Here is a 24623-nt window from a genome sequence, read left to right on the forward strand (position 1 = left end):
AAGGCAGTTAGAAAGTAAAAAAAAAAAAAAAAAAAAAAGCATTTCAAAGTATCATGCTGGGTTAAAAGCCGGTGAGTAAAAACGGGTTTAAGAAGGGTCTTACACAGAAAGGGAGATCTTTCCAGACTCTGGGACCCGCAACAGAGAAGGAAGACAATAAAGTGAATCATGAATGGAAAGCAGCAGAAAGAAGTTGAAATAGTTCACACAAATACGTGAGCTATTTAACTTACAAGACCATAAACAATAGCCTACTCAACGTCACATGCTCATTGGCTCCAGCACCCCTTTGCGACCCTACAAGGGACAAGCAGTAGTAAATGGACGAATGGATGTCAATTTGAAGAAGTTGAAAAAAGCTTTTGCTTGGTTATTTGTCTCCATCTAGTGGCAAAACCTCCTCATAACAGATACAAAATGAGAACGTTCAAGCATGACAATTTGTTTCCATCTAGTGGCAAAACCTCCTCATAACAGATACAAAATGAGAACGTTCAAGCATGACAATCAGGTATCTCTCTACGGGGGGCCAAATGAGACAAAACTAATATATTTAAACGTTCAAAATCAGGGGTGCCCACACTTTTTCTGCAGGCGAGCTACTTTTCAATTGACCAACTCGAGGGGGTCTACCTCATTTATATATATCATTTATATTTATTTATTTATGAAAGAGACATTTTTGTAAACAAGTTAAATGTGTTTAATGATAATACAAGCATGTGTAACACATATAGATGTCTTTCTTTCACGAAGACAAGAATATAAGTTGGTGTATTACCTGATTCTGATGACTTGCATTGATTGGAATCAGACAGTAATGATGATAACGCCCACATTTTCAAATGGAGGAGAAAAAAAGTTGTCCTTTCTGTACAATACCACATGAAAGTGGTTGTTTTTTGGCATGTAATTCATCCAGCTTCCATACACTTTACAAGAAAAACATTGGCGGCAAATTCCGTAGCTTGCTTGATTGACATTCACGGCACCCGAGGGTCTTGTGAGATGACGCTGGCTGCTGCCAGTTCATTATTATGAAAAAATGACAGAGGGGAAGGCGAGAAACACTTTTTATTTCAACAGACTTTCGCGCCGTCCCTTCCGTCAAAACTCTAAAGGCCGACTGCACATTTCCTATCTTCACAATAAAAGCCCTGCTTCATGCTGCCTGCGCTAACAAAATAAGAGTCTCGGAAAGCTGGCGTGCACAAGTGATGTGCACGCCAGCTCTCTGAGGGATTGCTTGTGCACGCCAGTTTTCCGAGACTCTGTATTTAGTTAGCGCAGGCAGCATGAAGCAGGGCTTTTATTGTGAAGATAGGAAATGTGCAGTCGGCCTTCGGAGTTTTGACGGAAGGTACGGCGCGAGAGTCTGTTGAAATAAAAAGTGTTTCTCGCCTTCCTCTCGGTCATATTTAATAATAATGATCTTGCAGCAGCCAGCGTCATCTCACAAGACCCTCCGGTACCGTGAATGTCATTTAAGTGACGTCTTGGTGAAGATTGATGATCACTAATTTTTAGGTCTATTTTTTTTTAAAAGCCTAGCTGGAGATCGACTGACACACCCCCCGCGGTCGACTGGTAGCTCGCGATCGACGTAATGGGCACCCCTGGCCTAAATCATAAAGAATTATGAAATAGATAATCGATTCAATCGTGAAATATTAAATAAATAATGGGAAATTTACGTTAATAATTAAATAAATGCATTTTACATTAATGGAATATGTTCATTACAAAAATGCATACAGTTTAAATATGATTCACCACATTTATCCAGACTTTCACTAACATGTCTTAAGTAGGAAGAATCTGAGTTTGTTTAATCTTACCAATGTTTCATTTCATACGTACTAGCACCTTCTATAAATAGAATATACCCAACTAGGTTTTTTTTTAAACAGAAAAATCACATAATGGTTGCCAACTGTTTTATCCTTAATAGAATATAAATTATTATTACTATTAGTATATTGCAAGCTAAATTCTTCATGCATAAATGTCGATTTCTGAAAGTGAGGAAGATAGTTGGATTACTGACTTCAAATTCTTAATAAAATCTTGGAAAATGGTTAAAAATAGTAAATACCTTAAATTGTTGTAATCATTGGATGAATTTTTATTTAATTATTTATACTAACCCAATTCTTTTTTTTTTTTAATCTTTTTGAATCGTCCCTTATTTTATTCTCTTTAACATTCTCAGAATAATGTTAATATATGCTGTTTGTGTCTTCAGTTGTTCACTATTAAAAAACATTTTAAAAATTTGTGTTCACTTCCGGTTCTCAATTCGTACACAATTTAAATCCATAAATAACGAATAATAAAGGTGTCAATAAATAGCTAAATTGATTGTTTTAAGTTTGTATTCACTTCATGTTATCAATTTGTAAACAATATAAATCCATAGATAACAAATAATAAAGGTGTCAATAAATATCAAAATACTTTGTATTACGTTTTTATTCACTTCCTGTTCTTAATTTGTACACAATATAAATCCAGCGACCCAAAAAGGGACAATCGGTAGGAAATGGATGGATGGATGGATGGATGGATAAATCCATAAAAAAAAAACAAATGATAAAGCTGTCAATAAATAGTTAAGTATGTTATAATTATCATAATGAGATGAATAAGATGGTTTAACAACAGAAGTTCAATACATTCATCAGGGTTCTTCTTTGTACTTTATTAACATATTAGATAAATTAACGACACTTTATGAATCTAATTCCTATTCTTATTTATTAGTGACACGTTAACAACATTAAAAAAAAAAATTCACGAGCCGTTTTTTTTAATAAATTATGAAAAAAAATTGAGCGAGGAACGGGCAAATTACTTATATATGCGCTTTTTAACAAGTAACTACAGTCACGGTGTTTGCATTCGGAAAGTTGTATTACGCTGATTTAGGTCCCTATTTCAAGGAAGAACAACATGAAATTTTATTTCGCCACCTCTTCTTTTTCAATAAATTTTACCTTCTTTTAGTGTTTTATTTTATTTTCCCGAAACTCGTATTTCTCCTGACGTTCATCATTTTGACTGTGAACGTATACACGGCGCTTCCTGATTGGTCGGCCGCTCGGTGCCGTCCGTCTCAGCCAATCAGCGCGGGCCACGGTGAGCCTCGACCACTTTTTTTAGTTGGGCATCCGCAGCACCGGGTTTGTGTGAACGCTTGTTTGCTAGCGAGATAAGTCGTGGGGGCGCGCCTTAAACCATGAAACTACGACTTTTTGGTGAGTCGATGCTTGATCGATGGATTAATATTACTTCCGAACGTCACCGTGTGGAGTTTTTGTGTTATAAATTAGGTGTTTAGAAAGCGTAGCTTGTTTGGCTAGCTGGCATTGAACGCAGCACCAAGTGTTGCCAGGCCTCTCTAATTCAATACAAACCTGCGTTTCATAACCGATAACGTGATAATGATACATTAATCGTGTTTTAAAATATCGTAGGCATCGTTTATTAATCTTGTTTCTGTAGATGTTGCGGAACAATGACCAAACATTGATCATTTTGCAGGACCGTTGTTTGGCTGCTCCTTGCTTGTGTCCATCAGCGCCTTTTATTCCCCCGGCGATGACGTCATCGAACTCAACCCGTCCAACTTCAACAAAGAGGTGATCCAGAGCGACAGTTTGTGGCTGGTGGAGTTCTACGCTCCCTGGTGAGTCCACATCTGGGATGGGCCTAAAAATGCGCCAGGGGGTGTCTCGCCGCAAAATGGATACATTTATTTTGCATCTTTACAGGTGTGGGCACTGTCAAAGTTTGACGCCGGACTGGAAGAAGGCGGCCACGGCCCTCAAGGTAAACATTTTTAGTTTTGTTAGGATGCGTTCAGTGTCAAGGGGATACTCGAGAAACATCTTGAGTTGACATAAGCTATGTTTTGATGTATAGTTACGCACTACTGCCCCCTATCTGTTGCGGCGACTTTGCGTTTGTACTCGCTATTAACGTATTTTCCGGACCCTCGGGCGCACAAAGTGTAATCAGATCTTTTTTTCATACATTAAAGGGCTCAAATTATGATTTTTTTTTCTAATTGCGATTCTCGATTGCATCAAAGAAACAAACATTTTCCAAAGTGATCGCTGCAGACACGTGGCCCGGTTGTAAGTGATATTTTTAGGAGCTGTCATGCCAAATTTCTTCCCCCCTGCAAAAACCTTACACCCCCCCATTTACTTCCGGGGTCATGTTTCCTCTTACGTCAGGAATATCCTCAAGTTGATTTGTCCGATTAATACAGACGTTTTTTAACGCTACATTATAAAAATAAAGATGTTTTGTTAACGCTATATTATAAAAAATTGAAAAAAGCCTTCCCCCCATTTACTTCCGGGGTCACGTTTCCTCTTACGTCATCCCATAGCTTGTTTGTAAATTGTTTTTTTTATTTTTTATAATATAACGTTAACAAAACGTCTGTATTTTTATAATATAGCGCTGTATTTTTATAATATAGCGTTAACACAACGTCTGTATTAATCGGACAAATTAACTTGAGGATATTCCTGACGTAAGAGGAAACATGACCCTGGAAGTAAATGGGGGGGGGAGAAAATTGGTGTGACAGAGCAATTTCCTTTTGACACAATTTCGTTTTTCCTGATGTAATGGTGGTTCTTTGGTCAAAATGTTACACGGATGATCAGAATCAGACATACTTTATTAATCCCCGAGGGGAAATTAAAATTATCAGCACAATCCCATTCACGGTTAGACAAATTTTCCTTTTTTAATTTTCCTAAAGGAACTCTCCTGAAGGAATCAATAAAGTACTATCTAAACATAACAGGGAGACAGAACAGGATCGCTGACTGGTCTGCCAACTTCCGGCGCTCCTTACAAAAAGGTGAGATACAGGTAAACAAATGGGGGGAAAAAAAAAAAAAAATCGGTCCAAGCCTGGGCCCCTGGAGAAGGGGTCCAGACTGAGGCCAAAGGGGGAAAAAAACCCCAAATCATAGCTATAGTAAACATCCTTCTTACAACATCAAAGAACATTAAAGACATCAAAGATGGATGTCTTCAAACGGCTTGAAGATGATGTATTACACATCATCTTCAAGCCGCATCCGGGTGCGCCGTTTTGTGGGCGGTCTCATTTACGTGGCTCACCTTCGGCGGCGTCTTCCCCCCGTCATCTTTGTTGTAGCGGTGTAGCGTGCAAGGACGGAAGTGGAAGAAGTGTCAAAAGATGGAGCTAACTTTTTTAATGACATTCAGGCTTTACGTCAATTTAATAACGGAGCAGCATCTCCTCATCCGAAAACAACAACAACCGGAAATGTGTCCCGTGAAAAACCGTCCGACCGGAACTCTCCAATAACTTAAGTTCCTTGGGTGAATAATGTTAACTCACTACACCGGTATGTTTTAATGCTTTCATGGCAACTTTACTGACAGTTATAAGTAAGAAATTTACACGACTTTATATTAGAAATGGCAACATCGGAGGATGAATGTCCCATAGCAAAAAGATAGAGGAAAAAGGACTACGGCAGGGTTCGGGAACCTTTTTGGCTGAGAGAGCCATGAAAGCCAAATATTTTAAAATGCATTTCCGTGAGAGCCATATAATATTTTTTAACCCTGAATACAACTAAATGCATGCATTTTTAAGTAAGACCAACATTTTTTGTGTATAATAAGTCTCTTAGTCTTTTTGATAACATTGTTATTCTAAAGCTAATCAATAATAAATAAAATACTTCTTACCTCTAATGCGACTTCTTGAACAGGTGCGGTAGAAAACAGATCGATGGATTTAAAATGCAATGTTTGCATTTGGCGACATGCACACCTACTACCACAAATGCGTCATTTATTTGAAAATAATGTTTTTTTTATTTTGAACGTTATTTTTAACACCGTGGAACTATTCATTACTTATCGTGTTAAGCATCTAAGAGCCAGATGCAGTCATCAAGAGCCACTTCTGGCTCGAGAGCCCTAGGTTCTTTACCCTTGGACCACGGCGTTGCCATTGACTACAAAGGCGGACACGCACACATTTTCAGGACTTATGCAGATCCCAAAAACAGATCAGCAGGTACCAGAAGGTAGCATAATATTGCGAAACAAAACGCCAGATAATGTCTTACCTTATACACACACCATAATAGTACTCGTATGTTGAAGCACAGTACAATCCATCCAGCGGTGCGGCTTCATAGCTTACCAAAGTCGTACTAAAATATTTTGATAGTTTTTTGAGCGCCGTGTGTAATGTTCTATATTTTTAATGGAACATATAAAATGTTGGTATTGTTAACTTGAGTCATATTGCCAACTGCCGTAATATCGATGAGTCTGAGAGATTTATTAATCTACTTTATTAACACTGAGGATATTTTCTTTCTATCACCAAAGACAGTATAGTGTGGTTATCTGTGTCGAATAAGGCTCTTGGCTTTACTGCATGACAACAACTAAGCTTTTAATATCTCTTATGAAAATGGACAATGAAAATATGGTGAATCGGACCAACAATCACAATATTTTTTTCTTGGACTTAACATGACGTTAGTTTATTTGTACAACCAGGGCTTTGTAGTTATATTTAGACATAGCAACTAGAGATGTCCGATAATGTATTCTTTTGCTGTTATCCGATATTGTCCAACTCTTAATTAGCGATATACCGATCTCAACTGATGTATACAGTCGTGGAATTAACACATTATTTTGCCTATTTTTGTCATTCTTGTTTGGTGTGGGTTCACAGTGTGGCGCATATTTGTAACAGTGTTAAAGTTGTTTATACGGCCACCCTCAGTGTGACCTGTATGGCTGTTGACCAAGTATGGATTGCATTCACTTGTGTGTGTATGAAAAGCCGTAGATGTTATGTAATTGGTCCGGCACGCAAAGGCAGTGCCTTTTAAGGTTTATTGTCGGTCTGTACTCTGCATTACTCCTCTAGTCAGTTTTACTAGTCACTTTATACTTTTTATTGTCTCGTTTTTTTTTACATTGCCTCCTTAGAGTGGTCTTAGGCCATATTGTATATTGTGTATATTGTGTTGTTCCTGAATATTGTGTGGTTTCTTCTGTTTTTAAAATGCAAACCACCTAAGGGAAGCAACTTAAATTTCGTTGGACCTGTACGTCAGTGTACACAGCGGCATTTTAAAAAGTCATAAATTTTACTTTTTGAAACCGATACCGATAATTTCCAATATTACATTTTAAAGCATTTATCGGCCGAAAATATCGGCAGTCATCCCTAATAGCAACCACAAAATAATGTGGTCTCTTGCCCTTTTCATTATGTTTAGTTCTGCTCTCTAACACTACTAATGTAGTAGAGAATAAAGTCGATTGCATCAAAGAAAGTTTTTCATATTAATATTTTCCAAAGTGATCGCTGCAGACACACGTGGTCCGATTGTATTCCACGAGTTGAAAGTGATATTTTTAGGAGCCATTTCGTTTTTCTTGGCTTTAAAAATAATGTGGTCTCTTGCCCTTTTCATTATGTGTAGTTCTGCTCTCTAACACTACTAATGTAGTAGAGAATAAAGTCGATTGCATCAGAGAGTTTTTCATACTAATATTTTCCAAAGTGATCGCTGCAGACACACGTGGTCCGATTGTATTCCACAAGTTGAGAGTGATATTTTTAGGAGCCATTTCGTTTTTCTTGACTTTAAAAATAAAGTGGTCTCTTGCCCTTTTCATTTTGTTTAGTTCTGCTCTCTAACACTACTAATGTAGTAGAGAATGAAGTCGATGGCATTAAAAAAAGTTTTTCATACTATTTTCCAAAGTGATCGCTGCAGACACACGTGGTCCGATTGTATTCCACAAGTTGAAAGTGATATTTTTAGGAGCCATTTCGTTTTTCTTGACTTTAAAAATAATGTGGTCTCTTGCCCTTTTCATTATGTTTAGTTCTGCTCTCTAGCACTATCAATGTAGTAGAGAATAAAGTCGATTGCATCAAAGAAAGTGTTTAATACTAATATTTTCCAAAGTGATCGCTGCAGACACACGTGGTCCGATTGTATTCCACAAGTTGAAAGTGATATTTTTAGGAGCCATTTCGTTTTTCTTGACTTTAAAAATAATGTGGTCTCTTGCCCTTTTCATTATGTTTAGTTCTGCTCTCTAACACTACTAATGTATTAGAGAATAAAGTCGATTGCATCAAAGAAAGTGTTTCATACTAATATTTTCCAAAGTGATCGCTGCAGACACACGTGGTCCGATTGTATTCCACAAGTTGAAAGGGATATTTTTAGGAGACATTTTGTTTTTTTTGACCTTTTTATGCACCACTTCTTTTGGGACTCTATGAAAGCTCTTTCCTATCTCTCTATTTGAACAACTGGAGCAACCAAGAACAGAACAGCTCAAACAGCTAAAACTCCTTGTTTTAATGCTACGCTCAAGCTGCTTGACAGTTTGAATTAAGCCGCGAAGAAGAAAAACAGATATATCGTTGAATTTGAAGTGGTCTCGCCTCCCAGGGTATCGTCAAGGTTGGCGCAGTAGACGCGGACCAGCACAAGTCTCTGGGAGGCCAGTATGGCGTCAGAGGCTTCCCCACCATCAAGGTCTTTGGTGCCAACAAGAACAAGCCAGAGGATTATCAAGGTACCCATCTTTTAAGGTCCACCTGAAACAAGGGGAACTCGTTGACAGTTCCTGTTCATCCCCCAGGGGGACGCAGCAGCCAGGCCATTGTGGACGGAGCCTTGAATGCTCTCCGGACTCTGGTCAAAGAGCGACTCAGCGGCAAGTCTGGCGGCTCTGGGTACAGCAGACAGGTATGAGATGACTCGACGTATTTTAAAAACGGAGTAATGACGAGACGTAATATCCTCCGTAGAGCGGCGGCGGCGGTGGTGGCAAAAATGACGTGGTGGAGCTCACAGACGGCAACTTCAAGTCCATGGTCCTGGAGAGCGACGACGTGTGGCTGGTCGAGTTCTTCGCCCCCTGGTGTGGACACTGCAAAAAGTGAGTTTGCCATCTGCAACATTTTTTATTATACAGTAGGGAAGGAATACATATGACCCTGTTCCTGGGTGGAGCTTTTTAATATCTCGATATTTTTTTTAGGCGTTGTCACGATACACCATATATATCTCCATAGTTTGCCTTAGCCTTGAATGAACACTTGACACATAAAATCACAGCAGTATGATGATTCTATGTGTCTACATTAAAACATTCTTTTTCATACTGCATTAATATATGCTACTTTTAAACTTTCATGCAGAGAGAGAAATCACAACTAAAAGTGTATTTATGAAACAGTTATTAAGCAGTGGCACAAACATTCATGTCATTTCCCAAACAGAAAGTGCAAGATTGTCGGAGACAGTTTAAAACAAGCTATGAGTGCACTTTTGTGCATGATGTCACTAAGATGATATATCAAAACAACACTGAATAAAGTGCACTTTTTGTACAGAATGCCACTACAATAGTTTAAAACAAACAAAGTCTACTTTTGTGCATGATGTCACACAAGATATGTCAAATAAAAATGAGCTGCATCATAGGAAATCCTTCATGTCAAAATAAACCCTTCATGTCAATCACCGTATTTTTCCGACCATAAGGCGCTCTCAAAATCCTTAAATTTTTTTTCTAAACTCGACAGTGCGCCTTATAACACGCACGGAATAATTTTGGTTGGGCTTACCGACCTCGAATCTATTTTATTTGGTACATGGTGTAATAAGTGTGACCAGTAGATGGCAGTCACACATAAGAGATACGTGTAGACTGCAATATGACTCACGTAAACAACACCAAAATGTTCCATTGAAAATATAGAACATTACAAACGGCGCTCAAAAATCTCTCCAAATGTTTCAGTACGACTTTAGTAAGCGAAGAAGCCGCACCGCTTGATGGATTGTACTGTGCTTCAACATACCAGTATTACTATGGTGTGTGTGTGTATAAGGTATGACATATCTGGTGTTTTGTTTCGCAATATTATGCTATCCGCTGATCTGTTTTTGGGATCTGCATAAGTCGGGAAAAGTTGCGCGTGTCCGCCTTTGACGTCCGTACGGATGCCGTAGTCGATAAGCTTCTTCTTGTCATGGGACATTCATCTTCCCTTGTTGCTATTTCTAATTTAAAGTAGGGTACAGTTCTTCTTTAAATCTTTCAGTAAACTCGCCATGAAAGTGCCAAAACATACCGGTGTAGTGAGTTTTGTATAAGGTAAGACATTATCTGGCTTTTTGTTTTGCAATATTATGCAAAAGCAACTTTTCTTACCTTCTGGTACCTGCTGATCTTGTATTTGGGATCTGCATAAGTCCTGAAAATTTGCGCGTGTCCACCTTTGCAGTCCGTGGGGATGCCGTAGTCGATAAGCTTCTTCTTTTTCCTCTTTCTTCTTGTCATGGGACATTCATCATCCGCTGTTGCTATTTCTGCTATAAAGTAGTGTAAATTTCTTACTTATATCTGTCAGTAAACTCGCAGTGAAAGTGCCAAAACATACCGGTGTAGTGAGTTTTGTATAAGGTAAGACATTATCTGGCTTTTTGTTTTGCAATATTATGCAAAAGCAATTTTTCTTACCTTCTGGTACCTGCTGGTCTTGTATTTGGGATCTGCATAAGTCCTGAAAATTTGCGCGTGTCCGCCTTTGCAGTCCGTGGGGATGCTGTAGTCTATAAGCTTCTTTTTCCTCTTTCTTTTTGTCATGGGACATTCATCATTCGCTGTTGCCATCTCTAATATAAAGTAGTGTAAATTTCCTACTTATATCCGTCAGTAAACTCGCCATGAAAGTGCCAAAACATACCACTGTAGTGAGTTTTGTATAAAGTAAGACATTATCTGGCTTTTGGTTTTGCAATACAATGCAAAATCAAGTTATATTACCTTCTGGTACCTGCCGGTCTTGTATTTGGGATCTGCATAAGTCCTGAAAATTTGCGCGTGTCCGCCTTTGCAGTCCGTGCGGATGCCGTAGTCGATAAGCTTCTTCTTTTTCCTCTTTTTTCTTGTCATGGGACATTCATCATCCGCTGTTGCTATTTTTACTATAAAGTAGTGTACATTTGCTACTTATATCTGTCAGTAAACTCGCAGTGAAAGTGCCAAAACATTCCGGTTTTGTATAAGGTAAGACATTATCTGGCATTTTGTTTCGCAAAATATTATGCAAAAGCAACTTTTCTTACCTTCTGGGACCTGCTGAACTTGTATTTGTGGTCTGCATAAGTCCTGGAAATTTACGCGCGTCCGCCCTTCTAGTCTGTGTGTATAATAACAATGTCTATCTTCTTTTCACACCAGTCTTTCGGATAAGAATGTCACTTAAACAATGTACACTTACCGGTACTATATTTTATGGTGGTCACACCGGAACAGAGTATTTATAATTCCTATGGGAAAATGGACCGTAGAAGTCCTTGTGATTTTGTGGAAAGTGGCTGACTTTTGTTCAATCACCAGCCTGGAGCCTGAGTGGGCCGCTGCCGCTTCTGCTGTCAAGGAGCAGACCAAGGGAAAGGTTCGCCTCGGAGCTGTGGATGCAACTGTCCACCAGGAGGTGGCCGCTCGCTATGGTGTGAGTATACCATGGTCAAGTAATAAACTAAACACTGACCATTTATTGTTGCTTGCCAGCCAGAAAGTCCTGTCTTAATTTGGTATACCTGCTCTCCGTATGTGCAGATCAAAGGTTTCCCCACCATCAAGGTGTTCCGAAAAGGCGAGGAGCCCGAGGACTACCAGGGAGGACGCTCCCGTGGCGACATCATCGAAAGGGCCATGGACCTGTTCTCTGATAATGCCCCGGCTCCTGAACTAGTAGAGGTCGGTTAGCGCCGAGACGAAAAAAAGTATTAAAGACGAAGTGGACAATAATGCTGGGAATGTGTTGGTCGTGCAGATAATCAACGAAGACGCGGTAAAGAAGACGTGCGAGGACAGTCAGCTGTGCATCATCGCCGTCCTGCCGCATATTCTGGACACGGGTGAGAGACACGCGCATACACAAATACATACCATAGGACGCACCGGATTAAAGGCCTACAGAAATGAGATGTTCTTATTTAAACGGGGATAGCAGGTCCATTCTATGTGTCATACTTGATCATTTCACGATATTGCCATATTTTTGCTGAAAGGATTTAGTAGAGAACATCCACGATAAAGTTTGCAACTTTTGGTCGCTAATAAAAAAGCCTTGCCTGTACCGGAAGTAGCAGACGATGTGCGCGTGACGTCACGGGTTGTAGGGCTCCTTACATCTGAACATTGTTTATAATCATGGCCACCAGCAGCAAGAGCAATTCGGGCCGAGAAAGCGACGATTTCCCCATTAATTTGAGCAAGGATAAAAGCATTAAAAAAAAGTGACGGCTCCGGGCGGCGGCAGTGTGAGCGATTCAGATGTAATTAGACACATTTACTAGGATAATTCTGGAAAATCCCTTTCTCTGCTTATTGTGTTAATAGTGTTTTAGTGAGATTATAAAGTCATACCTGAAAGCCAGTGTCTCTCAGAGAAGCCAAAGGAGGAGCCAAGATCACAGCTGCCTTTTTGACAGTGAATTATGTTTATATAGCGCTTTTCTCAAGTGACTCAAAGCGCTTTACATAGTGACACCCAATATCCAAGTTACATTTAAACCAGTGTGGGTGGCACTGGGAGCAGGTGGGTAAAGTGTCTTGCCCAAGGACACAACGGCAGTGACTAGGATGGCACAAGCGGGAATCGAACCTGCAACCCTCAAGTCGCTGGCACGGCCACTCTACCAACCGAGCTATGCGGACAGGAGGTCGCATAATCCATTCAAGTTTCCGGTAAGAGCCGACTTAATATCACAATTTTTTCCCATGCAAAAACTTGCTGGTTGACGTACAGAAATATGTTTGCTTGACAGCTGCCTTTTTGACAGGAGGTCGCATAATCCACTCAAGTCTCCGGTAAGAGCCGACTTAGTATCACAATTTTTCCCATCCAAAAACTTGCTGGTTGACGTAGAGAAACATGTTGGCTTGACCGCTCTGTGTTAAAGCTTCACAACAAACAAAGAAACACCGGCTGTGTCTCGGTGCTAAAGGCAGCTGCAATACACCGCTTTACACCAACAGCATTCTTCTTTGACGTCTCCATTATTACTTGAAGAAATTGCAAAATATTCAGCAACACAGATGTCCAAAATACTGTGGAATTGTGCGAGGAAAAGAGATGACTTTTAGCCGTAAGTGGTGCTGGGCTAAAATGTCCCCTCCAACCAATAACCTCACAAACACGCATCATCATTCCGCGACGTTTTCAACAGGAATTTAAAATTGTAATTTAGTAAACTAAACCGGCCGTATTGGCATGTGTTGCAATGTAATATTTAGGGATGTCCCGATACAACTTTTTCACTTCCGATACGATACCAATATTGTAGCCTTGAGTATTTGCCGATACCGATATCAATACGATACGATATAGGCACAAATCATACATATATTTATTCTTTATTTTGTTTTGTAGAATGTTAGAAAAGGCTTGATAAAGTGATGTTACTGTTACTGATATTGTAGTGTTAAAGCAGAAAACAATAGTCAGCAAGAGTAGGTATAGGAAAAACTGACCCATTTATTATTAACCAATTGGTTACATAAATTTTAACCTTCAACATAGGAGTATTACCTCAACAAATCCAATAAAAACCAAATGTTATATTTAAAGTGCAAAATAACCACTAATACCAACATAATTATACAATTGAATAGAATAAATTAAAAATAAATTAGAAGACCCTGAAAAAGAACCTAAATAAATCCAATAAAAAAAACAAAAACGTTTTAAAGTGCAAACAATTCAAGTTCACTTCAGTTATTTTTTTACTGTCAGCATATGTTGGAAACAACTGTGGGCAGGGACAAAAACCACAAAAACAACACAATATTGTCCACTGTCCAACAGCTCTAAATTAAGAGTTCACAGCTCCAGTTTCACTGACTGACTATGCCCAAAACAATGTAGTAATTACTCTTAGTCTTCACTGAAGAATAGTGTAAACACAATAAACATATCACTCTAATAACAAGAGCATAAAACAAATAATAATCAGTCAGTGCTGACTACCCTTACTACTCCTCCTCCTCCTTCTCCACTTTCTGCAGTCCGAGCATAATGTGGAGATTTTTTTTTAAGAAGATAAGCATTTCGGCATGCTGTGAGTTAAAATACTTCCACACAGCCGACATCACTACACTTTGCTGAGCACACGCGTTGTCGTTGTTGTGATCACGTGGGCTGTGCATGCTGGATCAGAGACGCTCTTCTTCCGCGGCCGCCACCAACGTTAATTAAGGGGCATTGCCGCCACCTACTGTGTTGGAGTGTGATCAAACCAGTCACTTATTATAGAAGTGCTGCAGCGGCAAATGGACAGCTTATATCGGAGCGCTTATATCGGAGTTTTTAGATTCAGTCCGATAAAATCCGATATTCACTTTTTTGGCTAATATCGGACCGATTTCCGATATTAATATCGGATCGGGACATCCCTAGTAATATTTCATCATTGATATATAAACTACCAGACTGCGTAGTAGTGGGTTTCAGCAGGCCTTTAAAATAATCCCAAACCACAGGCATGGTGTCGTTAGTCAGTCACTGAGCGAGTTGGCTTGTTAGCCACGGCTACAGCACCGACAACAACACACTTGTTGTTGTTATGCTGCGCTCGCGGCGGTTTGATGAGGTCATCAAGCGTCGCCAGTAAACCTCTCATGATGCAGTCGTCACCTCCTGTGTTGTGTGTGGGATAGGAGAGGTTCTGCTGACTACTTCTCCCCATGTCCGTGTTTTACCGGATATGTACCGCTCCATGCAGCGTTTTAAAAAGTCATTCATTTTACTTTTTAAAACATACACCGATAATTTCCGATATTACATTTTAAAGCACTTATCGTTTGATATTATCGGACATCTCTATTTGTAATTGTGAAAAATGTAGACAATTGTCGAACAAATATGTTCTGTTAAACCACTGATGGTAACATAAGATGACCGGTGGTATTTTTTTGCTTTGAAAAATGTTACTGAGAGGAAGTTGCAAACTGCACCTGTTTTAAGGGGAAACCCTAAGCTTGAATCTTACAGTCTGAAATGTCACCAGGGAGCTTTGTTTTTAAGTTGAGAAAAAAAAACTGTGTTTTTGATCTCAAATAATGTCTACACCGGGGGTCACCAACCTTTTTGAAACCAAGAGCTACTTCTTGGGTACTGATTAATACGAAGGGCTACCGGTTTGATACACACTTAAATACTTTGCCAGAAATAGACAATTTGCTCAATTTACCTTCAACTCTGTTATTATTAATAATTAATGATATTTATGTTTGAGGGAACACTGAGCATCTTAATGATTTCTCACAATAAATATATATAGAAACAGATAAATATCCCCCCCCCCCCCAAAAAGGGTATATCTGCCTGTTATTCCGTCGTACATTTTTTTTCCTTCTACAGAAGGTTTTTTGTACGGAATAAAACACTTAATTGAACGGTTTAAAAGAGGAGAAAACACGAAAAAAATTAGAACGAACTTTTCAATTTCGACTCTTTAAAATTCAAAATTCAACCGAAAAAAAGAGAGAAAAACTAGCTAATTTGAATCTTTTTGAAAAAAATTAAAAAAAAGAAACTATGGAACATCATTAGTAATATTTTCTGATTAAGATTAATTTTAGAATTTTGACAACATGTTTTAAATAGGTTAAAATCCAATCTGCACTTTGTTAGAATATATAACAAATTGGACCAAGCTATATTTCTAACAAAGACGAATCATTATTTCTTATGGATTTTCCAGAACAACATTTTTTGAAATAAATTCAAAAGACTTTGAATTAAGATTAAAGTTTGATTCTACAGATTTTCTAGATTTGCCAGAATATATATTTTTTTTATTTTAATCCTAATAAGTTTGAAGAAATATTTCACAAACATTCTTCGTCGAAAAAACAGAAGCTAAAATGAAGAATTAAATTAAAATGTATTTTTTATTCTTTACAATAAAAAAAAATAATTTACTTGAACATTGATTTAAATTGTCAGGAAAGAAGAGGAAGGAATTTAAAAGGTATATGTGTTTAAAAATCCTAAAATCATTTTTAAGGTTGTATTTTTTTCTCTAAAATTGTCTTTCTGAAAGTTATAAGAAGCAAAGTAAAAAAATAAATGAATTTATTTGAACAAGTCTTTAAAATATTGTCTTTGATTTTCAAATTCTATTTGAGTTTTGTCTCACTTAGAATTAAAAATGTCGAGACCAGCTTGCTAGTAAATAAATACAATTTAAAAAATAGAGGCAGCTCACTGGTAAGTGCTGCTATTTGAGCTATTTTTAGAACAGGCCAGCGGGCGACTCATCTGGTCCTAACGGGCGACCTGGTGGCCAGTTGACTTCAATTATTTAATTTTTTACCAGACTTTAATTTTGGTATATAATGCTGCTTTTTCCACGAAAAACTAATGAATCTGATTTTATTGCCTGTGGAAAAACAAGAAAATATAGCTTTGATGTAATTGCGCCTCTTACTCACTAGAGGGCGCCCTGACCATAAGTCTCAAAGCATGATGAGTTAAACTGCCATTAAACCTCTTAAGGCCCAAGCTGTTTGTTTGCATGCTTTTTATTTTATTTATCTTTGCTATTTGGGCTTATTGGACCCTAATTTGAATAAAAACTAATAATCATCTTTTTATATGATGTACTTATTAGCCCATAAGTAAAAAATGTGTACTTCATGACATGCTAATTCTTATTTTTACACTTTTTTCCCCCATGCATGTTTTACCCTATCACCACCAGATGGCAGTATAAGTGTCCACATAAGTGGCCGTAAGACCCCAATTCAGTAGTGTACACATTTTTGGAAATAGGAGCTAAAAGGTGCTGTCCACGCATGTGGCCAACTAAGCCTTTAGAAAACACTGAAATGCAATAAATGATATTGAGCATTTTTATATGCAAGATGCCAGATATATTTATAAATAATGCTCGTAATCAAACTCAACCAAGTCCTGCCTGCTTTCACATTCTAGCATGAATAAGCATCGTATCAAAATCAATGTTTTCATGAATTATTGAGCTATTCAAGGCTGGTATTACCCAACCTCAAATATTGCACTATGCAACTTAAAGGCCTACCGAAAGCCACTACTACCGACCACGCAGTCTGATAGTTTATATATCAATGATGAAATATTAACATTGCAACACATGCCAATACGGCCTTTTTAGTTTACTAAATTGCAATTTTAAATTTCGCGCGATTTATCCTGTTGATGACAGTGGTAGCGGACATGTTCTTCCAGCTCGATCCAAGCTATAAGTAGTCTGCTTTAATCTCATAATTACACAGTATTCTGGACATCTGAGTTGCTGAATCTTTAGCAATTTGTTCAATGAATAATGGAGACGTCAAAGAAGAAAGATGTAGGTGGGAAGCGGTGTATTGCGGCCGCCTTTAGCAACACCAACACAGCCGGTGTTTCCTTGTTTAAAATTCCCGAAGGTGAAGCTTTACTATGGAACAGAGATGTCAAGCGAACATGGTTCCCGACCACAGGTTTCGGCGAGAAAATTGTGGTAATAAGTCGGCTCTTACTTTAGACATGAGCGGAGCTTGCGTCCTCCTGCAGCTGCGTGGCTTCCCCCAGAGACACTGGCGGTCACCACACCCTTGGCCACACCCCTCCGACTTTCAGGTACCATATAATCTCACTAAAACACTAGTAACACAATAAGCAGATAAGGGATTTTTCTGAATTATCCTAGTAAATGTGTCTAACATTTGAATTGCTCCCACTGCCCTTTTTTATTTATTTGTTTTTTTTTCCTTGTCCTTCACTCTCACTATCCTCATCCAGAAATCTTTAATCCTCGCTCAAATTAATGGGGAAATTGTCGCTTTCTCGGTCCAAATCGCTCTAGCTGCTAGTGGCCATGATTGTAAACAATGTTCAGATGTGAGGAGCTCCACAACCCGTGATGTCACGCGCACATCGTCTGCTACTTCTGGTAAAGGCAAGGCTTTTTTATTAGCACCAAAAGTTGCGAACTTTATCGTGGATGTTCTCTACTAAATCATTTCAGCAAAAATATGGCAATATGGCGAAATGATCAAGTATGACACATAGAATGGACCTGCTATCCCCGTTTAAATAAGAAAATCTCATTTCAGTAGGCCTTTAATTTCTGTAAATAATGCATATTTAGTTTTTTTGGTTTTATGATTAAAACAAGTTATATTTGACAAAAGCCATGAATCAAAAAGACTAAACATAATAAAAACTAGAGATGTCCGATAATCCGATTTTGTCCAACTCTTAATTACAGATTCTGATATCAACCGATACCGATATATACAGTCATGGAATGAACACATTATCGTGCCTAATTTTGTTGTGATGCATTAAACAATGTAACAAGGTTTTCCAAAATAAATCAACTCAAATTATGGAAAAAAATGCCAACATGGCACTGCCATATTTATTATTGAAGTCACAAAGTGCTTTTTTTTTTTTTTTTTTTAAACATACCTCAAAACAGCAGAATTTGGGACATGCTCTCCCTGAGAGAGCATGAGGAGGTTGAGGTGGGCGGGGTTGAATATTGTAGCATCCCGTAAGAGTTAGTGCTGCAAGGGGTTCTGGGTATTTGTTCTGTTGTGTTTTTTTGTGTTACCCTGCGGATGTTCTCCCGAAATGTTTGTCATTCTTGTTTGGTGTGGGTTCACAATGTGGCGCATATTTGTAACAGTGTTAAAGTTGTTTATACGGCCACCCTCAGTGTGACCTGTATGGCTGTTGACCAAGTATGCTTTGCATTCACTTGTGTGTGTGAAAAGCCATAGGTGTTATGTGATTGGGCCGGCAAGCAAAGGCAGTGCCTTTAAGGTTTATCGGTGCTCTCTACTTCTCCCTACGTCCGTGTACCACTCTGTACAGCGGCGTTTTAAAAAATCGTAAATTTTACTTTTTTAAACCATCAATCCATCCATTTCAATCGCTTATTCCCTTTGGGGTTGTGGGGGGCGCTGGTGCCTATCTCAGCTACAATCAGGCCGATACCGATAATTTCCGATTTTACATTTTAATTAATCTATCTGCCGATAATATAGGCAGTCCGATATAATCGGTCATCTCTAATTTCAATGGTTGAAATCCTCACTTTTGGGTGTTATTGGAATTACTACAAAGCAGAGTGGGCGGGGTTTGTTTTCAGAGCTGCCAGCCCAAAACACATGTGTCAGGAACAGATGCGGAAGCAAATTTTTACAACAAATGTCTGCATAAAAGTGATAACATGTCATATTGTTGCTGTTTGCTACCCTTTGCATTCATTTTTTGCTGTTTGTTACGTTTTGCTTGATTGTTAACAAGAATGACAAACACATTTCGGGAGAACATCCGCACCGTAACACAACATAAACACAACAGAACGAATACACAGAACCCCTTGCAGCACTAACTCTTCCGGGACGCTACAATATACAACCCCCGCTACCCCCTACCCCAAAAACCCCGCCCACTTCAACCTCTTCATGCTCTCTCAGGGAGAGCATGTCCCAAATTCCAAGCTGTTGAAAAAAAATAATGCACTTGGTGACTTCAATAATAAATATGGCAGTGCCATGTTGGCATTTTTTACCCATAATTTGAGTTGATTTATTTTGGAAAACCTTGTTACATTGTTTAATGCATCCAGTGGGGCATCATAACAAAATTAGGCATAATAATGTGTTCATTCCACGACTTTATGTATTTGTATCGGTTGATATCGGAATCTGTAATTAAGAGCTGGACAATATCGGACATCGGTAAAAAAGCCATTATCGGACATCTCTAATTGAAATACTTTCTATAGTTCAAAGGCCTACTGAAATGAGATGTTCTTATTTAAACGGGGATAGCAGGTCCATTCTATGTGTCATACTTGATCATTTCGCGATATTGCCATATTTTTGCTGAAAGGATTTAGTAGAGAACATCGACGATAAAGTTTGCAATTTTTGGTCGCTAATAAAAATGCCTTTCCTATACCGGAAGTAGCAGACGATGTGCGCGTGACGTCACGGGTTGTGAAGCTCCTCACATCCGAACATTGTTTACAATCATGGCCACCAGCAGCGAGAGGGATTCGGACCGAGAAACCGACGATTTTCCGTTAATTTGAGCAAGGATGAAAGATTCGTGGATGAGGAAAGTGAGAGTGAATGACTTGGAAAAAAAAAAGACGAGGGCAGTGGGAGCGATTCAAATGTTATTAGACATATTTACTAGGATAATTCTGGAAAATCCCTTATCTGCTTATTGTGTTACTAGTGTTTTAGTGAGATTATATGGTTGTACCTGTGCAACCTGAAAGTCGGCCCCGCACCTTTCTTCAGCACCAGTCGACGGGTGGTGGCGATGCCCATCTCTGCCCTTCGCAAGAGACCCTCTTCGAACAGGATCTTTCGAAATGATCGCTGCATAATACACTGTACTTTGTGTGTGTGTGTGTGTGTGTGTGGTCCAATCCAACCGTGTTCGCTTGACCGCTCTGTTCCATAGTAAAGCTTGACCGTCAATCTTTCGGGAATGTAAACAATGAAACACCGGCTGTGTTTGTGTTGCCAAAGGTGGCCGCAATACACCGCTTCCCACCTGCAGCTTTCTTCATTGACGTCTCCATTATTCATTGAACAAATTGCAAAAGATTCAGCAACACAGATGTCAATAATACTGTGGAATTATGCGATGAAAACAGACAACTTATAGCTGGGAACGGTGCTGGAACAAGGTGTCCTCTACAATGCGTGACGTCACGCGACATTTTAGCATGATACTTCCGCGATATTATAAATTGCAATTTAGTAAACTAAAAAGGCTGTATTGGCATGTGTTGCATTAAGATTTCATCATTGATCTATAAACTACAGTTGTGATCAAAATTATTCAACCCCCAAACAATTTTGGTGTTTTAGCAAGTTGGACATTTATTCCGTATTTTGTTTAGTCATATCAAATAAAGATGCATTAAATAGACAAATGCAACTTGAATTAATCAATCAATCAATGTTTACTTATATAGCCCTAAATCACTAGTGTCTCAAAGGGCTGCACAAACCACCACGACATCCTCGGTAGGCCCACATAAGGGCAAGGAAAACTCACACCCAGTGGGACATCGGTGACAATGATGACTATGAGAACCTTGAAGAGGAGGAAAGCAATGGATGTCGAGCGGGTCCAACATGATACTGTGAAAGTTCAATCCACAATGGATCCAACACAGTCGCGAGAGTCCAGTCCAAAGCGGATCCAACACAGCAGCGAGAGTCCCGTTCACAGCGGAGCCAGCAGGAAACCATCCCAAGCGGAGGCGGATCAGCAGCGCAGAGATGTCCCCAGCCGATACACAGGCGAGCAGTACATGGCCACCGGATCGGACCGGACCCCCTCCACAAGGGAGAGTGGGACATAGAAGGAAAAGAAAAGAAACGGCAGATCAACTGGTCTAAAAAAGGAGTCTATTTAAAGGCTAGAGTATACAAATGAATTTTAAGGTGAGACTTAAATGCTTCTACTGAGGTAGCATCTCGAACTGTTACCGGGAGGGCATTCCAGAGTACTGGAGCCCGAACGGAAAACGCTCTATAGCCCGCAGACTTTTTTTGGGCTTTGGGAATCACTAATAAGCCGGAGTCCTTTGAACGCAGATTTCTTGCCGGGACATATGGTACAATACAATCGGCAAGATAGGATGGAGCTAGACCGTGTAGTATTTTATACGTAAGTAGTAAAACCTTAAAGTCACATCTTAAGTGCACAGGAAGCCAGTGCAGGTGAGCACAACATTATATTTTGTAACATACCAAACAGTGTAAATTCTCTTAATATCTCATTGACAAAATTATTCAACCCCTTGAAGATCATAACTCTTAAGAACAGAATTTGAATAAGGTCTTTTCAATCAGGTGTTGAAAACACCTGTAGATGTGATTAGAACCATAACGAGCAACAATTAAACTGATTGAAAAAGACTGTGACGCTCAGCTTCTTGTAGATGGTCAATGGTGTATTTGCAACTTGGTGAAGTCCAGGGAGTGGTCAAAGAAGTCAAGAGAGGAGGTCATTTCTCTTCATAAGGATATGGATATAAGAAAATAGCAAAGACATTACACATTCCAAGAGACACGGTTGGGAGCATAATTTGATCACAACTGTATCAGACTGCGTGGTCGGTAGTAGTGGCTTTCAGTAGGCCTTTCGAGACTTACGGTCATTTAAAAACAGCACTGCAAATCCTAATGGCGGCGACAGTTTTGATGTTACAAAATGATGTAAAACCTGCATGTGGCCCAGGTCTGGTCTAAAGTGAGCTCACCTTTATGTCACTAGGTGCTGCTGGTAGAAACGGCTACTTGGACGTGATGATGAAGATGGCGGACAAGTACAAGAAGAAGATGTGGGGGTAAGAACTAAAAGCACACTGCATCCATGTAGTATGTATGGACTCTTCAGAATCTCATTAGAGTGACTTGTAACAATCTACTTCCTGTTTTATGTCAGCTGGCTGTGGACCGAGGCCGGGGCTCAGATGGAGCTGGAGGCCTCCCTGGGTATTGGTGGCTTCGGCTACCCCGCAATGGCCGCCATCAACACACGCAAGATGAAATTCGCTCTCCTTAGAGGCTCTTTTAGCGACACCGGTATTCACGAGTTCCTTAGGTGAGGCCTGTAAATTATTATTATTATTATTATTTTTGTTTTGAGAAAGCATCAAAAGAACGTTAACTATTTTGCAGAGAGCTTTCTGTCGGCCGAGGCTCCACCGCCACGTTGGGAGGCGGAGTCATGCCTAAAGTTCACACCGTTGAAGCCTGGGACGGCAAAGATGGACAGGTAAGGGTAGACTCGTTAGGTTTTTCCATCCAACCATCATCTTGCCCTTATCCGAAGTCGGGTCGCGGGGGCAGCAGCCTAAGCAGGGAAGCCCAGACTTTCCTCTCCCCAGCCACTTCGTCCAGATTTTCCCGGGGGATCCCGAGGCGTTCCCAGGCCAGCCGGGAGACGTAGTCTTCCCAGCGTGTCCTGGGTCTTCCCCGTGGCCTCCTACCGGTCGGACGTGCCCTAAACACCTCCCTAGGGTGGCATCCTGACCAGATGCCCGATTCACCTCATCTGGCTCCTCTCCATGTGGAGGAGCAGAGGCTTTACTTTGAGTTCCTCCCGGATGGCAGAGCTTCTCACCCTATCTCTAAGGGAGAGACCAGACAGCCGGCGGAGGAAACTCATTTGGGCCGCTTGTACCCGTGATCTTATCCTTTCGGTCATGACCCAAAGTTCATGACCATAGGTGAGGATGGGAACGTAGATCGACCGGTAAATTGAGAGCTTTGCCTTCCGGCTCAGCTCCTTCTTCACCACAACGGATCGGTACAACGTCCGCATTACTGAAGACGCCGCACCGATCCGCCTGTCGATCTCACGATCCACTCTCCCCTCACTCGTGAACAAGACTCCTAGGTACTTGAACTCTTCCACTTGGGGCAGGGTCTCCTCCCCAACCCGGAGATGGCACTCCACCCTTTTTTCCGGCTGAGAACCATGGACTCGGACTTGGAGGTGCTGATTCGTTAGGTTTTTGTTTTTTTTAAATAAGATTTAATGAGAAGAATGTTTTTGTCAGATGATTAGAATTAAGGGTGTGGGAAAAAATTGATTCGAATACGTTGTGCGATTCAGAATCTATCCATCCATCCATTTTCTACCGCTTATTCCCTTTTGGGGTCGCGGGGGGCGCTGGCGCCTATCTCAGCTACAATCGGCCGGAAGGCGGGGTACACCCTGGACAAGTCGCCACCTCATCGCAGGGCCAACTCAGATAGACGGACAACATTCACACTCACATTCACACACTAGGGCCAATTTAGTGTCTCCAATCAACCTATCCCCAGGTGCATGTCTTTGGATTCAGAATCGATTCTCTTTTTAAAAAAAAAATATTTTTTTCATTTTTATTTTTAAATCAATCCAACAAACCAGTACACAGCAATACCATAACTATGCAATCCAATTCCAAAACCGAACCTGACCCAGCAACACTCTGAACTGCAATAAACAGAGCACTTGAGAGGAGACACAAACACCACACAGAAAAAAAACAAAAATGAATATTATCAACAACAGTATCAATATTAGTTATAATTTCAGCATAGCAGTGATTAAAAATCCCTCACTGACATTATCATTAGACATTTATAAAAATAATAACAATAGTGTCACAGTGGCTTACACTTGCCTCGCATCTCATAAGCTTGACAACATGTCCAATGTTTTCACAAAGATAAAATAAGTCATATTTTTGGTTTGTTTAATAGTTAAAACAAATTAACATTATTGCAATCAGTTGATAAAACATTGTCCTTTACAATTATAAAAGATTTAAATAAAAAAAAATCTACTACTCTGCTAGCATGTCAGCAGGGGTAGATCCTGCTGAAATCCTATGTATTGAATGAATACAGAATCGTTCTGAATCGGAAAAATATCGTTTTTGAAACGAATCAAATCGATATATTATCGAATCGTGACCCCA

At 39.6% G+C, this 24623-nt stretch overlaps 1 protein-coding gene across 1 annotated transcript in view; it reads left to right on the plus strand.

The window, feature by feature from the left end:
• Positions 1-3115: 3115 nt before the first annotated feature.
• Positions 3116-24623, plus strand: part of LOC133542347 (protein disulfide-isomerase A6-like) — a 31601-nt gene continuing 10093 nt past the window's right edge. Inside the window, exons 1-12 of the mRNA XM_061886395.1 lie at positions 3116-3257; positions 3544-3688; positions 3774-3831; positions 8505-8631; positions 8698-8804; positions 8867-8997; positions 11470-11584; positions 11692-11832; positions 11909-11993; positions 22424-22496; positions 22595-22753; positions 22831-22927. Coding sequence (XP_061742379.1) covers positions 3239-3257; positions 3544-3688; positions 3774-3831; positions 8505-8631; positions 8698-8804; positions 8867-8997; positions 11470-11584; positions 11692-11832; positions 11909-11993; positions 22424-22496; positions 22595-22753; positions 22831-22927 — 1257 coding nt within the window. The 5' untranslated portion in view covers positions 3116-3238. The remainder of the gene's footprint in view (positions 3258-3543; positions 3689-3773; positions 3832-8504; positions 8632-8697; positions 8805-8866; positions 8998-11469; positions 11585-11691; positions 11833-11908; positions 11994-22423; positions 22497-22594; positions 22754-22830; positions 22928-24623) is intronic.

This window comes from Nerophis ophidion, linkage group LG24 (genome assembly GCF_033978795.1).
Source record: "Nerophis ophidion isolate RoL-2023_Sa linkage group LG24, RoL_Noph_v1.0, whole genome shotgun sequence".
In the NCBI taxonomy this organism is placed as follows: Eukaryota; Metazoa; Chordata; class Actinopteri; order Syngnathiformes; family Syngnathidae; genus Nerophis; species Nerophis ophidion.